The following is a 17681-nucleotide window of genomic DNA, read 5'->3' as shown; positions in this document are numbered from 1 at the left end:
CTTTGGCGCTTAAGCTCGATTAGTGTGATCTGCAGGAAATGTTGCTTACCAGCCGGTAACTTCTAGTTAAACAAAAAATTAGCAAAACACAGTCTTTTGCTGCCCCTTAAGGCTGTATGGAGGGTTATGTCAATATGGCTATATATGTAGTTATCTGTCTTTTTAACTAGGGCTATATATTTATTTTAGCTAATTAACTTAATCTTTAAAACAAACAAACAAACAAAAAAATCATACAGTGAGAGTTAGTTTGCGTATTTTACCATAAGCATATTTGCATATAAATGTCTGTTTAGGACCAGCTTCAGAATTACTTCACACTTTACTTCTACAGTGCTAAACTGGCTCGTATATTAAGATACGGTAAGAAAATAAATGGGGGAAAGTGCTGTGCTATACACTTTTCAGGTCAGTTATTAACAAGACTAATCTATGAAGTTTTGTTTTTGTCAAGGGTCATGAGAGAATATGCTCTATAGCACATATTATTTGTTCATTTATTTTTAATAGATACGTTTTTTTCTTGTTTCTTGATAGTATTTTTTGCCATATTTACTGTCTAGCAAAACACGATGAAGTATATATTCAAATTCAAGCAAGAATTTGGGCCAGCGTTTGGAGAAAGGAAATCGCTGGTGTTGCAGGAAATACTGCCACCAGGTGGTGAAAATGTACTACAGCAACAAAACTATATGGCACATAAAGGACTTTTCAGGATTAAATATATTTTATGCTAAATGTATGGTTAAAACGTTAAATGTACACTGTTTGTGTAGTTTTTATGAATATATACATGTATTTATTTACATTATATACATTTTTAAATCTATAAAGATACATTTAATTGTATAATGTGCTTTATTTGACATGGCTTATCTCAACTGCTCAGGAAGATTTTTGTGTATAATATCTCCATATATTTAGTTTGCGTGGCTTTTGAATGACAAGAAAAAAATTTTTCCTCAGTGCACTTAACCTTGCTTCAACTTCAATGAGACGGTCACTTTAGTCTTGTTACCTGTAAAATATGTCTTCTTTTTCTCTCTTTTCCCTGAGCCCCCTACAAGCTGTCAAGTCTACACAAAGGAAGGAAGTAGGATATTAAGTTGCTGAGCTTTGCTTGTGTGCTGTGTTTATTTGCTGTGTCAGAGACTGAGAGATTACACTGTTTATATGTGGGGTGGCTGGAATCTGGTCAGGTGTCTCCTCAGGGCTAAAGTGGCAGGTCGGGAGCTAGAGATGCACTGTTGACACTGGAATTAAGAATGAAAGTTTGACTGGAGACTATTCACTGCGAGTAAGTGGCTGCCATCAATCATTCTGGGAAAAAGTGGAAGTATACACTCAAAGTCCAGCAGTGTTTGTGGCGGGAGAAACAAGATCCTTATTTTGAAATTGAGCTTGTGTGATACGATATTTGTTTTCATATACATATTCAAAGGGCATGTTATAATAGTTTTAGTTAAGCAGGGTTAAAATCAAATGAGTAGTAAGGGAGACGGTGGGGTACTTTTTACTTTATTTTTGAAAGTCCATTTCTGCATATAAATGTTTTTTTAAGTTTTGACTACAAGAAGTTATTGAACATTTCATTGCTTTTGTTCAGGAAAACAGGGATATAGTTCATTGATCACACTGTGACCTTTTGACCCTATATCAGGCCATGTTGTCACACTATATGGAGTAAGGCCAATGAACAGGCTATTAAAGACTTGTCAACAAACTTTGTAACATAATTATAAAATAATAAAATTATTATTAAGCACAAAGAAATTCATGGTACAAAAAAATTAATGGAATCTACCATACAAAATATCAAACCAAACAAAAATATCATGCTTGTGAACACAGTTAATCCTTTCAGTTGAAATCTACCTGTTATTATATAGATTTTTTTTTACTGACTTAAGTTACTGACAACTAAACTCTTTTGAAAATGTATCTTATGCATTCAGTAATAAGTACTGTAATAAAATACAAAACTGCTTAGAATTTAAAACAATAGCTTTTTTGCTTCAAAGTATGCCATTGTTCCCAAAAAAAAAAAAAGTCTTGCGATTCTTCCTCTATCATTATAGCTGCATCATCAGAAGCTAAAAATGGCCAGTTGCCCAGGCCTGCTGTCATTGGATTTTGATTGATTACCATAAAAAAATATCTGTTGCTGACTGTGTAGAAAGTTGATCCTGTAGACCGGAACCCATGTGAAAAATTGAGGGGTTATATGTGAGCATCTGACTTATTGTCTGTAGGAGTAAAAACACAGTTAGCAGCCCTGCTAGTGCCGTATATAACCTGAGGCAGTATAAACAGTGGAAGTGTTGGGATACTCTCCCTCAGTCCTGGTGTAGCCCCTGTCCTGGCTCCACTGTCTCACTGATGGGAATAGATGGAGGTTTTTGCTTGAGATGCTATCAGAATGAATACAAATGTGTATGTGTTTTGTTTTGAATCGTCAGCAAAGCGGATCTTCAAGGTCAAAGAGGCTGCCTGTTTTTTCAGGGTGTAATTCTCTGTATATCTGTATTCTTGCTTCATGTTGCAAAAAAGAAATAATTCAAATTGGCAAGTGCTTTTGAAACTGTCGCGCTGTGAAAGAGGGTAAGAAACAAAAGCATTTGCTGAATGAGATTTCCTCTTCTAGCTCTGTCATTTCATTGTATTTCTTCCTTAATTAAAACAGTCACAAGTTTCACTGAGCTGGATATCAAAGCCTGCGACATTTGGAAATGGACTTGGTGAAGTGTGCTTTCTTACATGTCAGGAAACTTTACAACTTGCGCACTGACATTCCCTTTGATTGGTGGAAACGAGAACTAAACTTCTGATTTTCCCATTATCAATCCCTTAGGACCGCTGATCATCTGCATGTCAATGTATACACCAATTAGGGTCTGATTTCACTTTGATTTGGGCACAACAACAATAACGTGTTATTATCAGTGACAAGAAAGGAAAGAAAAGTGTCCCAAGAGTATGTGTTAGAATAAGCCAATTATTGTTTTAATCATATATAATAAAGCTTTTCTTACAGAGTTTAGATAAACGAGTAGTAATTGTTAGAAAGGAGAACTATTTATTTATATCTTTGCAAGTGTTATATTAGTATTATAGAGATGCAAGTTTTAATGAATATTTAGTTTTTTTTATTTTTGTTTTGCATTTAAATATTTAATTTAGTTTATTGTTCAGTTTTTAAAGTCTGTTTATTAGTTTTATTTCAGTTTAAGTCTACTGTTTTAGTTTTAGTTATTTTAGTTAATCAATTTAAGCTAGATTAAAATGATAAATCTTGACATGGCAAGCAGAAATTATAAAAATATAATTATATAAAATATATAATTTTATTTATAAAATTTATTTATTACATTTTAAATTTAAGTAAATGCAATTTTTGAATATCTATATAGTTTTTATTCATTTTTATTTCTGTTTAAGTCTACTTCAGTTTTAGTTGTTTAGTTATTTAGTACATATAAGCTAAATGACAAATGTTGACTTGGCAAGCTGAAATAATTTTTTTTTATTTTATTTTGCATTTATTACAAGTAAAAAAAAAATGTTTTAATGATTTTAGTTTTGGTTAACTGTAATAAAACTGTTATATGCACAAATTTAATTTTCTTTATTAGTGTGGGAACCCCAAATCATAATTTCTGCGGTAAGTTGTTTTGCATGCATTACAGACGTGTACAAGTAGGATTTCCTCTGTGTCAGTTAAATTGTGAGGGAAAGAACTCAGCGTACTACTCCAGATTGTGCTGAATGATGCATTAGGCAATGCTAAAACAATTAAAAATGCAACGTTTATTTTAGTGGGCTAATATGTCCTCTTTCTGAGGCTGGCGTGGGATTCCCTCTCACACTGAGGAAAAAATGTCATGATATCTGTTACGGAGAACATGAATATTGCAAGAGTAGAACAAATAATCCAGAAATTACTAATCATAGTTCAGGTCATTTGAGAAGGTTCTCCCAGGAGAGTGACTGATGGGTCTGCGTTTACGAGGCGCCTTTGGATAGTGTGTCAGTGACGAATAAACTCTCCATTATTTATGTGTGCAAAGTGTTGACCTCACAGCATGCCACCAACCTTTAGAAGTCCTCTGGAACGTTTTAAAAAAAGGGAAAAGTGATGCTCTTGTGGTAAACCGATGCACATCTGTCCCTGTTTTCCTTTTTGGTTAACTTGAGGATTTCTGGAATTTCCCTTAGATTAATTGTTATGAAAAATTATCATTAGGACATTTTTAGTTAGTGTTTTTTTTTTTTACAAAAAAAGTTTACAAAAGTTTACAAAAGTATGTGCAAAATCCAAAACTGAGAAACGTTTATGTTAAACTTTAATCATCTGTAAATGTAGGTAAAGAGATTTGACACAAGAATCAAACATAAGTCACAGGGTTATTATAGTTAACTAAAACTAAAACTAAACCATATAAAAATTGTGTTACCTGAAGTAAAGTAAACTCCAAATTTTAAAATCTCACTTCATATCAGTACGAGTAATAGCCTGAATGCACTGCGTCTGCTAAATGCATAAATATAAATATAAAATAACACTGACAAGCCATGGAAACAAAACTATTAAAGTTTAACAAATGTTGAACAAAAGCGATTGGATTGGGGAATAAAAGCAAGTAATTAATAACTTAAAAGAAAAAAGTTGCCAGTTATATGATACAGTCTATTGGATGTTCAAGTGTCTTATGAATTCTTGTAAAACCTGAAATGTTATTTTATTTCATTTATATTTTTTTAATTCTTTAACTTCTTAGTGGTTACAAGTCCCCTTTTTAGATTTACGAGCCGCAGGTTTTGCAGCACAATGGCAGAAGAAAGCTCGTGTAAATGATAGGGGGTTTATATTATCAGAGAACTGTGTAAAGCTCTTCCTCATTCAGCCAGACGCAGATGTCCAACATCTCACATTACAGTGGAATCCAAAGGGAAAGGTCCACAGCCAGAACAGGTAGATGATGGACAGCACGCCACTCCTGTGAGGGACCATAATAGACCTGACATGCCATTTTCCTGACAAGCTGCCAAGCATCTCCTTTACTTCTCCCAGTTTGCTTAATTAAAAGAACACAGCCTTAGACACAAGCGTCAGTCCAAGCAGTATTCACGAAAAGACAGCTCAATAAAGATTACTATGTAATGAAGACAATATCAATCTCAGGATCTTCACACACATAATAAACGATGAAGTTTTGGTTTTACTGATGTTGTTTTAAAAGATATGGTCTTATGGAAGGAGTGATCAAATTCAGTTTTTGAAGGTTGCATACATGTACACTACCAGTCAAAAGTTTTTGAACAGTAAGATTTTAATGTGTTTTTTTTTTTGAAGAAGAAGAAGAAGAAGAAGTCTCTTCTCACCAAGCCTGCATTTATTTGATCCGAAGTACAGCAAAAACAATAAAATTGTGAAATATTTTTGCTATTTAAAATAACTGTTTTCTATTTTAATAGATTTTAAAAAAAGCATCATTACTCCAGTCACATGATCATTCAGAAATCATTCTAATATTCTGATTTGCTGCTCAAAACCATTCATTATTATTATTATTATTTATTATTTATTTATATTGAAAACAGCTGAGTAGATTTGTTTCAGGTTTCTTTGATGAATAGAAAGTTCAACAGAACAGCATTTATCTGCAATAGATTTTTTTGTAACATTATAAATGTCTTTATCGTCACTTTTGATTAATTTAAAGCATCCTTGCTCAATAAAAGTATTAATTTATATAACCACAAAAAAAAACATTTTTTTTAAAATAAAATGGAGGAAAAAAATACTCAACTGTTTTAAATATTGATAATAATAATAATAATAATAATAATAATAATAATAATAATAATAATAATAATAATAATAATAATAGATGTTTATTGAACAGCAAATTTAATTATGGAGAATCATGTGACACTGAAGATTGAAGTAATGATGCTGAAAATTTAGCTTTTCAAAATTACATTTTAAAATATATTCAAATAGAAAGCCATTATTTTAAAATAGTAAAATATTTCACAATATCACTGCTTTTGTTGTATTTTGGATCAAATAAATGCAGGCTTAGTAAGCAGAAGAGAATTCTTTAAAAACATAAAAAAATCTCACTGTTCAAAAACTTTTGACTGGTGGTATATAAATTTGAGTTACTTGCTTTTACATCTAAATATAAGATCAAATCAAATGGCATCATCTTAAAATACAAATAAATCTCCCCGTGACCGACATCCATGGTTCACTGCCCTCAGATTGTGGGCTGGTCTGATTTGAGGACATGCTTGACCTCTCAGCGCTTGGTTTCTGATCTCTTTAAAATATTCATAAGTGTCTTCCCTGCATATGTCTTTCAGTGGGAGGGTTTAGAGGTGGGACAGGGCTGCTTGGGGAAGCGCTGATGTTTGTCATTCCTCCTATCAACACACACATGACCAAGCCGCTTACTTTTAGCTTGTAATTGGTCTCCAAAAAACGGGATCTCCAACTGCTCGCCCCAAGCTACCTTTATCAGAACCGGCCGTTTAAAGAGATGCCGCAAAGAAAATAATCAAAAAGCATATTATCTGAGAAGAGGACATGAACCATCTGTGTTTACACTGCCAGCTCATTCTGGGATGGAAATGTGAGCTGATTTGTATCTGTGTATTTTGATTGTTTGCAGTAATAATTAGAAGGACAGGGTCACTGCCACACATTCAAAGAGACTGACTTCTGCCAAACTTGTAAACATTTTAAAGCGCGTGCAAATAATTAATTTATCAATCACCTACAACGAAAAATAAAGAAATACTAAAAAAAAAAAAACGGTCTAGCTGGAGCCAACACAAAACCTCTCTGTGAGCAGAACGTTCCCTTCCACAACACTCGCTGATAGAGGCTGTTTCCTTTGGCATTAAATCACTCATTAAAGATCAGACATGAAAGTGCTCACAGAAAGCTACAATGTTTAGAGCTAATATGCCAAATAATAAGAGAGGAACAACTCTTTCAAGAAAAGACGAGTGACGGTTATGGAAGAGGACATTGTCTGGATGTTTTTTTTTTTTTTTTTCATTATTACAGTGGTACCGAAGCTTGACCCCATTTTATTAGTTTTAAAAGGCAACCACAGACCACAGAAATGCTTGTTAGGTCTTTTATGGTCTGCGGTCTTGAGGTTTCTTTGATCATTACTGTGACTTCTTTTCAGCCTCTCAAACAAATGACTAGATGTCTGTGGGTGTTTGAAATGAGCGTTTACAAATGTAACTGTCTTTCCTCATTACCAGAAAATATATATTTACTTCCGTAATTAAATAAAATTATTTTTACTAGTGGGTGCAGGACACTATACATCATTTATGTAAGTGAGGATAGCAAAATGAAGTAAATTGTGAGATATTATACCAAAAAATTCTTCATACAGTAAAACTGATAAAAAATTATTCAGACAGTTTGACTTGAACATGTTTTGCGTAAGTGTTTTTTTCTTTGATTGCTAATGCAACCTTTTTACACCACAGACTGAACAAAATTAAGCATTGTTTGGTAATAAGCTGACCTTAATTGGTATTAACTAATTGTGTACTTAAATTTAACAGCTGAAAGCTATTCAACCTAATTCATTAAATTTCTTTCTATCAAAGTTATTTGACATTATAAAGATGAATTTGTTCTGACACAGTTTAATTTTGAGTTCTTGTCATATTTTATTACTATTTTCTAAACTAGTGATAATGTGAGAAATGTTGAAGGTGTCTTAATAAATTTAGTTTTTTTTATATACTATATATATATATATATATATATATATATATATATATATATATATATATTATATATATATATATATATATATATATATATATGTATGTATGTATATAAAATATAATATAACACACACACACACACACACACACACACATATCCATCTATTTTATGTGCTTTCTGCAGGGGATGCTGGGTATTAGTGCGGTGTGCCCATTAGGAACAGAGCGATAGGGCTGGGCACCCCTGTCCACCATTAACTGCGGATTAGTGCTGGACCTCACACCCTTTGATGAGCGGTTTCTACACATCCGCTCTACTGAAAGTCGGCAGGCAGTCACGCTCTTGCACACACACTTTTTCCAATCCTACTGTACTGAAAATACAAACGGTGTGTTTGTCATATTCATTATTCCATGAAACTGTATCTTGTTTGTGACAGAAGACAATTCTCTTAGTGTGATTTGAGATTAAAGATGCCATAAATGCTTAAAAGGAGTGTCGGTGTCAAAGCTTAAATTTTAAAATTTGTAGCAATAATACTTTTGATGCTGGTGTTTAAAGGAGTGAAGTTATTTTAAGAAGCTGACCTGTCTGTTTCAGAGCTGCTCTATTTTCTAGTGCACACTGCCCTCTACTGTCACAGAGCTTAAACAACTGGACAACATGCATATGAATAGCAACAAGATGCTGAGGCATCAGGGTGTTTTCTAAAACAGGAAAAAAAAAGAGGGGGGTGGGGGGGGGATTGGTTCTTTTTAACCATTTATAGTCAAACAACTGGGATGCCAGAAGCTAAAAGCATAATGCAGAAGCATCTCCACAGTTAAGTCACACGATTCACTGCCATTCATAAGTTTGGGACATTTTTAAATGTTTTTTAAAGGAGTCTCTTCTGCTCATTGCATTTATTTGATTGAAAGTAATCTTTATTTAATTGAAAGTAAAAACAGCAATATTGTGAAATATTATTATAAATTTAAATAACTGTTTGCTATTTGATTTTTTTTAATTATTATTATTATTATTATTTTATTTTTTTTCATATTTTTTTTCAGTTTTAAATGATTTTTTTCCCCCTTGATGGTAAATCTGAATTTTCAGCGGCCATTACTCCAGAATTCAGTGTCACACAATCCTTCAGAAATCATTCTAATATGCTGATTTGCTGAAACCAGTTGTGCTGCTAGATTTTATTTGTATTTTTTATTTGTATTTTTTTTTTTTTTTTTTTTTTTTTTTTGGAAATGGTGATACATATTTTTCAGAATTCTTTGACACATAGTAAGTTCAAAAGAAAAATATTCTTTTAAAATATAAATCTTTTGTAACATTGTCATTACTGACATTTTGATCAGTTTAATGCATGCTTATTGAATAAAATAATGAATTACTTTTAAATTATTTTTACTGATGCCAAAAATTTTGAATAGTAGTGTACAATCTGGTTCAACTGGTACCAACTGGTTCATGGTACTTAATTTTTCTGAATGAAAAAAAGTTCAATAATCTTTTATACAGTAAGAAAAAAATCCATATAATTCCATATAAAATCCATATAAAAAGAATAATCCATATAAAAATAAAAATTCTGTCATTTACTCACCCTTATGTCATTCTTAACTTTCTTTTTTCTTTGGAACTTAAAAGCAGATGTGCAAGATCATGAAGAATGGAAATTTCATAATTTGGAGGGCTGTCCAGGCCCTGTATTTATTATTTGTTGATGTAATTACTGGCATAAGCAGACAAGTCAGAACTCTCTCTCTGGTCAAGCCACGTATTTCCCCCACTTGTCCAGTGCAGACTTCAACCAGACACTAAAGATAAACATCAACAGTGAGACCCAAGACTGCATGACTAAGCAACAACTCAGAAATATCCTGAAAGGGATTTTTTTCCATGAACACATCCTTTTTTCCCCTTTCACAAATACCTTTTTGTCCGGTTTCAGACGTTATTTTTGCATCAATGAGTCAATTCGAGTCAGTGGAATAATCCCTCTGTGTTGCATATGATTAGTCAGCTCAGGCTCTAGCAGGCCAGCAGGCTTCTGAGCCGTAAACAGGCAGCGCTGTGTGCTTTAGAGACTGGAAGCTTTGGAAAGACAGTATGAAAGGCCTGTTCAACTGCCTTCTGAGCCCTAGTGTGGACAGAGCGCCACTTAGAAGGTGTGGCACATCCTGAGAGAGTGGAACACATGCACATACACATCGAGGCTGATTTCCTGTTGCCCTGACTGCACAACACTCTCATAGTAGTCCCGAATCAGTCAAGAACGAGTTAAAGAAAACATACTTCGAAAATACTGTGACATTTGTTTTCATAGGCCTTTTATGGCATATATGAACATCAGAGATGTGTTTGATATTGATTTGTGGAGAGGAAAGTCCTGTGCCAATGAAACATGGATTTGAATATGTCCTCAACATGAACTAGCAACAGAAATCCTGCAGGTATAAATCACACTTTATGCTCAGCGTCACAACATCGTACACTTAGAGAACTGATTTTTCAGTTTGAAATCAGCCTTCATGAAGGCTACGTGACGATCACAGCGCGTACGCTGAAGCAGAGCGGCAGCTTCACTGTTTTGTCAATGCAAAATTTCCCTATGGACTCATTAAATCAGGGATTTTGATTCCAAGGGACATTGCAACAATGGTGGATCATAATAAACCCATATTTTGTGAAATACTAGTGTGTAGACCGACACTCTGCTCTCTCTTGCTCCTTGTTTAACAGATGTTAGACTCTTGAGTGCACATTTATCTCATAGTGCCAGTGAATGCAATAGCAGATCTTATATTATTTATTGTTGCAAACAGATAGCAGCAATACAATCAAAGAGAAACATAAATTTGTGTCTTGTGGCTTATTGTTCAGAGAAGCAACTCTGTCTGTGAAGAACAATGTATTCTGCATGATGTGCTGCTTGCTTGCAGTGGAAATGAAACATAAAGCATGAAGATACTACTGTATCTCTTTTCAAAGAACCACTGTGTTGTCATTGCAGACATCTAAGCTCTGGGTCACTAGTTCTCCATGGCCAGGAAATTCAGGAAATAGTTTAAAGGTGATGTGAATATTTAGTTAAGATAAGATTGGTCATTTTATTTGTGAAGAGAGAATATCACTGGTTCTCAGTAAATCTGTTGAGATAAGATTGTAAAATTATGTTGGCAGAAAAAACATCACTGTTCCCAGAATGTCTAGATTTCATATTTATGTAACAATATTTCACAGACGGTGATTCTAAAAATAAAACATATGTGATGTTTGAAATAGCTTTGGAATTAGGGCTTTAGTTGAAACTAAATGCTATTCAGCTATTTTAAGAATCCTGTGCTTTTCAAAAGTCTACCATTAATCTAGCCAGAGAATACTGGAAGGTCCTAAAGAAACTGGTTCTGCTTTCTCTCGTTTACTATGCCTGGTCAAAGAGCAGATGCTCTTGGAAAATGTTGGTGTTAAAATATTAAACATTTAAAAATGTGCATGGACAAAGGTCTATTCTGCACTTCCATTTTTTAGAGAATAATGCTACAGTTGTACTCTGGGATCACAGCTGGCTGTCAAAAGCTGCCTTTACACTGACTGCTTTATCACACAGTGGAAGTTTTTTTTTTTTTTTCCAGTTAATATGTGGTAAGATGCATTAAAATTTATATCTTACAGTATTGAGAGATGACAACTCTCAAAGCCTATTTTTGGGCTTTAATTTCAACAAATCAATTTGAAATGACTCTGGTGACCACACATAGCTTTAGCAGCAGCAACATAACACTTGTTTCACTGCCCTTTTTGTGTGATGATCTTTTAGCTTTTTTCAGAAAAGGAAACACTGTTTCCAGACACACACAAATATACACATTCACAGGCAGATTATGACTCATCTTATTAGTACAGATCATTTTTATCCTAATCAAACTTTGTTTTTCATATGAAGGCATCTACAATCATTCACTCATAATTTCAGTTATGCGCGAATGATTACAGATACTGTACCTCAGTATAAGCAGCATCCCAGTGTGCTACAGTGTTCCAGTGTCTCTTTGCTGTGCATATTTTTATTCCACATATAAAACCAAAACCATATCACATTTCACGCTTGGTTTTCCTGTAACAATGTATGCAGAAAAAAAAGGAATCTATGCCTAAATAAATTGTTTTTCTTCAAGCAAACTAAAAGATCTGTTCAATAGTGTCTGTTCACTGTCTACAAACCTATACCCAAAAAGTTTCATGGTCGGCCCACAAACTTTCTGTACAACTTGTGCCAGTTTGAACGGTATACTGAGCCGCCATTTCTCCACCTGTTCTGAAGAGTTTTTTTGGGTGGAATACACGCCACTTGCCTCGGTTGACGCATGTGTGCTTTTGAGGATCCAATCCCGTGCTTGTGTCGTCATCGGAATCCCTGTGAAATTGTACATTTCTGCCGCTTTCTGCATGGGGTACCTGGCGATATCCTCATAACGTACTAGCATATAACGGTTTTTCAGCCATTTCGGCTGACTCAAGCCCAACTCGGCAGAGATGCGGATATTGTTACAGTTTCCTTCGAGACGTTTGACCTCTTCATCCTCTATAGGAACATCTCCATTCACTGCCCAGCTTTTCCAGTTCTGGTACTTACTTGCGAAGGCCACCATCCTTGATGCCAGGATTGCTCGAGGGTCTCTAACCAGCTGAATGAGTTTGATATCCAACCGAGGGTCTTTTACTAGAGAACGAAGTGTGTCTAATTGTCGGACCCTCACTGTTTTTATCACCCTGTGCTGTTTTCTTAAGCAGACCTCGGAAGCCAAGGTCAGATTGAGTGGCCCGCATCGTCTCGTCTTGCAGTGGTACCTCTCAAAAACGTCTTTTACAACCGGAGAGCAGACTTGGTCCTCGCACAGGGCCTTGCTGGACTCTCTGCGGAACAGGGCAGGGGTGATGTGGTCCCGTGGAGGAGGGCTAATGAAGCTCTCCAACATTGAGAAGTTACACAAGAAGAGATGTTGTAGGACATCTCTGTATACCCAAACAGAAGTGCTTGCATTTGTGCCACTCGAGCCAATCGATAGCATCCTCTCCACGTGCCAGAGTGGCTCAAAGAGGTAAAACATGTTTTCACCCTGTTGGTTGAAAAACTCGCCCACGAAGGAAGATCCTGTGCGAGTGGTAGCCATCAAGAGGATGTGCTTTCGGCCTGCCTGTATGCCGATCTCATCATACATGTCCTCTGGATAGGAACTGTTGTCGTCCATCACTACCAGAGCGCTGGAAGCATTGTAGGGCCCTGGAGGCTCCGTCTGTGGGGTCCGTATTAGTGTCAGCTTGTCTGAGACCCTGTACATTTTAAAAATGATGTCAAATTTAAAACAATTTTAAAATCCATTTCAATAAATATTTGTATTTTGGGGGGCGTATTTTAGTTAATCCAAAAATTCTCACCTTGAAATAATGTTGTTTTCTTTTTCAATGATGACAAGTGCCACAATGCAGATAATGATGACTGCATACTTGTTCCTCATTCTCAAATTAAGTTTGATTTAGAAAATGCTCCACAGACTGCTAATTCTTCGCTGCTGCCAACTGTTTTGGGTTCATCTCATGTCAGAACCTGGGTTACAATTCGTCTGCAATAAACAAAATCAAGACAGGAGTTTTGGCATCATTTCCACACAGACATAAAACTCAGTAACACACCAGCCCTATGTATCGATTCCAAGCGGTGACAGATTTATACTGTTTGGCACAGGGGAGTATAAGCAGACAGACAATTTCAGCTTTGTTCCCTAACAAGCAGCCTGCACTGTCATCACCTGTCCAGTAATTCCACTAATGTGGAAGGATGAGAGATGATGAGGTCCACAGAACACAGTGTCTTTCTTTGGTAACTGCTTACTGTGGATCACAAAGAATCATAACGATTATTTTTTTAATGTTTTTGAAAGAAGTCTCAAAGGGTGCATTTAGTTGACCAAAAACAGTAATATTGTGAAATGTTATTAGAGTTTAAAATAAATGTTTTCTATTTTGATAGAGTATCTAAAAATGTAATTTCTTCCTGTGATGGCGAAGCTGAATTTTCTGCAGCCATTATTATAGTCTTTGGTGTCAAATGATCCTTCAGAAATCATTCTAATATGATGATTTAATTTTGAACAGTTGTGCTGCTTAATATTTTTGTGCAAAAACTGTAATATTTTTTTCAGTACTCTTTAATGAATATTAAGTACAAAAGAAGAACAAAGGAACAGCATTTATTTGAAATGTTACATAAATTATATTACATTGTCATACTTTATCAATTTAATGCATTCTTGCTGAATGAAATATTTATTTCTTTAAAAAAGCTTACTGACCCCAAATGTTGAATGGTAGTCTATATTAATCCCTGTAATTATTATATGTTTATATTTTAAAAATCATATTTATTTTAAATGTTAAATATTTTAAGTGATAAAATTGTAATTAGAATGAGAATGGAGTGATCTTCAAGCTTCACAAAAAAAAAAAACATAAAAATAGCTCATAACTTAGCCACAGAATGGTTCTGCCTCTATAACCCGCAGAGTCAAAAGGAAGTGAACTTTTTTTCTTTAAAAAAAAAAAATCTATTTTTTGATTTCCTGTTGCAGCAAGTCTGTAATGCTTTCATTAAATCTTGGAAGCCATATGGTGTGGGTGGAATTTTGTTTGTTTGACACGATTTTCATTTTCTGAGAGTTAGCTATACAGTTTGAAATGAACAATTGTGTCAGTGTCTTCTACACATAGTTTCAAATCATCTGTTGTTGCAGCATTTCTTTAATATACAATGTTTCCATCCATTTTAGGAAAGCAGACATTAGCTACTGTACACTGAAATATAGGTCTGCCCTTTCACCAAGGGTTCATGACCTCTGAATTCCACAAGCCATTTGTTAACCGTAGCCATGTGTTGTAGAGGAAGTTTAGGTTGACCTATTTAAATAAACCCTTGTTTTGAGGTTATAAGTATTTCATCTGATTTTTTTCTAATGTAAAGAAACTGTTTCCTAAGGGAAATTGTAAAGGAACAACACCATTAATTAACACTACATATATATTGGGCTGTTGTGTTGCAATAAAACTAGTAGCTTTATGGCATGTTCGACCCCAGATAACCCCACCAAATGGCTTTAAGTAGGTGAGCTGCCATAACCCAGTGTAGCTCTATTCAGAGTTGTCGTTTACTAGCAATAACGCATTGTGTTACCTTCACAACAAGGCAAACAACACCGGTTGACAGGGGTTAATCTGGACCATATCAAGACCACATCTGTACAAATAAACCTACAAGACCTCTGCCAGACAGTGGCTTTTATGAATGTGACATTTTCCTAAACTGTGCTAAAAACACAAGGAGAGCCAGTGCAATATTTTTGTCCTAAAATAAGACGTGTACCAGTGGGAAAACTGTCATAGGCAAATGCCATGCAATTTGTCTGCACAAAGAGTAGCATTTAGGATATGGCACAATTTTCGAGCCGTCAAGGAATGATAGTGTGCAGTCTAAGTAAATATAAACCAATTATGTGGGCTTATTATGCCACAGCTGTCAAACTGTCAGGCACGGCGTTTGAGCTGAGATCTTTACATATTCAAAAACCACTGAAGCATTTGACAAATCTGATGATCTGCTCAAGCAGAAACGGACATCACTCTGTACATCATTCCCATACAAATTACATTAATGGCTTATCTTACAGCCTTATAGATGTGTTAGAAAAAAAATGTTTAAATAATCCTACTGTTGCAGTGTTTGGGTTTATTTTTCATTGTGTAAAAAATTTCGATTTGATTTTTTCCCCAGAGATGGAAGATACACATCACCAGCTTGTTAAAATAAACTACAGTGCATCTGATGCTTTCAGACTGGTCTGTGACATATGGTCAATCAGTTTAAACCTTTGGGATAGCACCACTTTTTATCCAGGAGTATTACACGGATATAATCTAGTGGCATTTTCTGTCAGAAAACATGACACAGGAAGTGAGTTAGCATGGGTATCAGAGAGGTGTGTGCAGTCTGGGGCCAGGGAGCATGTTTCATCCTTGTGTTTTTGTCTTGTTTCATTACGGAGCGCTTTGCGGTTCAGCAGTGCGTGATGGCACCTTCTGGGAGATAGGCAGTGTTTAGCTGGAGTTCTTCTATATGAGATAAATTCACTATCACCAGTGACAGGCTCTCTTGTGCTGCCTGGGCCCACGAGTTGCAGCTGCAGCAGCGGTGGAGGAGGGGAACAAGAACAGGGCGTGTATTTGTCATGGACATACTGTATCACAAAATGTAAACCTTAAAGAGACGTGGCACCAAATGGCTACTCTCTCTCTCTCTCTCTCTCTCTCTCTCTCTCTCTCACACACACACACACACACACACACACACACACACACACACACACACACACATAGTAAGGTCACACCATGACTTTCACTTGCTGTTTTGTACTAATCACTGTGAACTAACAGGAGATTGAGCATGATGACACCAATCTAACGGCTAATTACTAGGAAATACATTGTAACATGACAGTTGCAGTAAAAAAAATAAACGTTAATTGCTGCATTTAATGTTTGTATCAGTTAAAGTGGTGGTTAAGTCACAATGCATTCCTTTTTTTAACCACTTCAAATTTCATTAAAGATTCAGAAGATTTGGATGAAAATCATAAAGTAGGTGGAAGAAACAATGTGTTTTTAGTTTTTAGTTTTTGAAGAAATATAGCCAAATTTAAAAAATAAATAAATAACAGTTCTGTACTTTGACTAGGCTATAGTCACACATATTTTAAATTAGTGTTTAGATAAGATTACATTTTTCCACATCACAGATTTATATGAAACTGATATTTTCTGAAATAACAAAATCCTCAATTAAGTAAACTAACTTTAAGTCAGTCGTTTTATCTCAAGGCTTAATGCTTTCTTGTAAGAAGAATGACAGACAGACAGACAGACAGACAGACAGACAGATCGATTGATTGATTGATTGATTGATTGATTGATTGATTGATTGATTGATTGATTGATTGACCGATTGGTTGATTGATTGATTGATTGTTCAGTGTGAGGTAAATAAAATGACAGAAAAGAACAAACTCAAAAATTACTATTGTAATGTTTTAGTGAAATTATTTACAATGAGAGATAAATGAAAGAAAAGCGCAAGCTTAAAGATTCCTGTTTTTAATTTTGCTGTAAAAGTATTTACAGGTCTTTGGCAGAGGTGAAAGTTAATACTCTGCGATTGTGTTAAAATAGCTAGACTGAATGAAATCTTACCTTACAGACCGAACGGGTCTCCAGTAGTTCATCTGGAGCATCCTGAATGGTCGCGTCTAGTACACATTGTTCCTGCGCTTATGTGAAGACTCCAAAGAACTCCACTTACGTGCGTGAGTGAAAACGCTAATTACACTATAAAGTTAATATTTGATAATACGGTCATCATTAAGAAAGTTCCAACTTAGACATTTTTGCTGTAACTCATAAGTTGAAAGGTCCGAAAGTTACTTCCAGATTCTCGCGGCAGTGAAGAAAGCCTCTTATTCATTTATCTCCTTTGCGCTTTTCTCCGGTGAAGCTTGCTGGAAACGTGTCCATTTCTCGGCGGACTCCAAGTTTTGGCTATCCTTGGATACACGTCACGTGGTCAAGTGAGAGCCCCCCCAGTGTGAGTGTTCACAAGGGCTTTTCTGTTTGAGGAGGGTCCTGGGACACTCCTATGTGGATTACTGCATCCCCCTTTTGCAGTTGGGAGGCGAGGGGTCTGAAATCTAGGATAAAACACTGCGTTAGTTCACGGAGACTGAACTCGTACGCTCACTGAATGAATAATGAGGCAAAACTTGATTGTGCGAATTACGACGCACCTTAGTGTCCCTTTAAAAGTACTTTCGAA

The 17681-nt window shown here is 35.2% G+C and overlaps 1 protein-coding gene across 1 annotated transcript; it reads right to left on the bottom strand.

The window, feature by feature from the left end:
• Positions 1-9343: 9343 nt before the first annotated feature.
• Positions 9344-17564, bottom strand: LOC109074302 (carbohydrate sulfotransferase 3-like). The gene is made up of 3 exons (XM_042737139.1): positions 17063-17564; positions 13205-13389; positions 9344-13099 (listed from the first exon to the last, which is right to left on the bottom strand). The coding sequence occupies exons 2-3, from the start codon at positions 13282-13284 to the stop codon at positions 11920-11922; spliced, it is 1260 nt and encodes a 419-aa protein (XP_042593073.1). The 5' UTR covers positions 13285-13389; positions 17063-17564; the 3' UTR covers positions 9344-11919.
• Positions 17565-17681: the final 117 nt, after the last annotated feature.

The sequence above is a fragment of the Cyprinus carpio genome, chromosome B13, assembly GCF_018340385.1.
Source record: "Cyprinus carpio isolate SPL01 chromosome B13, ASM1834038v1, whole genome shotgun sequence".
NCBI classification, from domain to species: Eukaryota; Metazoa; Chordata; class Actinopteri; order Cypriniformes; family Cyprinidae; genus Cyprinus; species Cyprinus carpio.
Note: the sequence above shows the minus strand (reverse complement) of the source record. Positions and strands in the feature narration are given on the sequence as shown.

Bases quoted from the DNA above. Each gene is read 5' to 3' on its own strand.
- LOC109074302 (XM_042737139.1), bottom strand. From the start codon at position 13,284: ATGAGGAACAAGTATGCAGTCATCATTATCTGCATTGTGGCACTTGTC. The intron at 13,100-13,204 runs GTGAGAATTTTT...TAAAATGTACAG, and splicing joins GAAAACAACATTATTTCAAG to GGTCTCAGACAAGCTGACAC.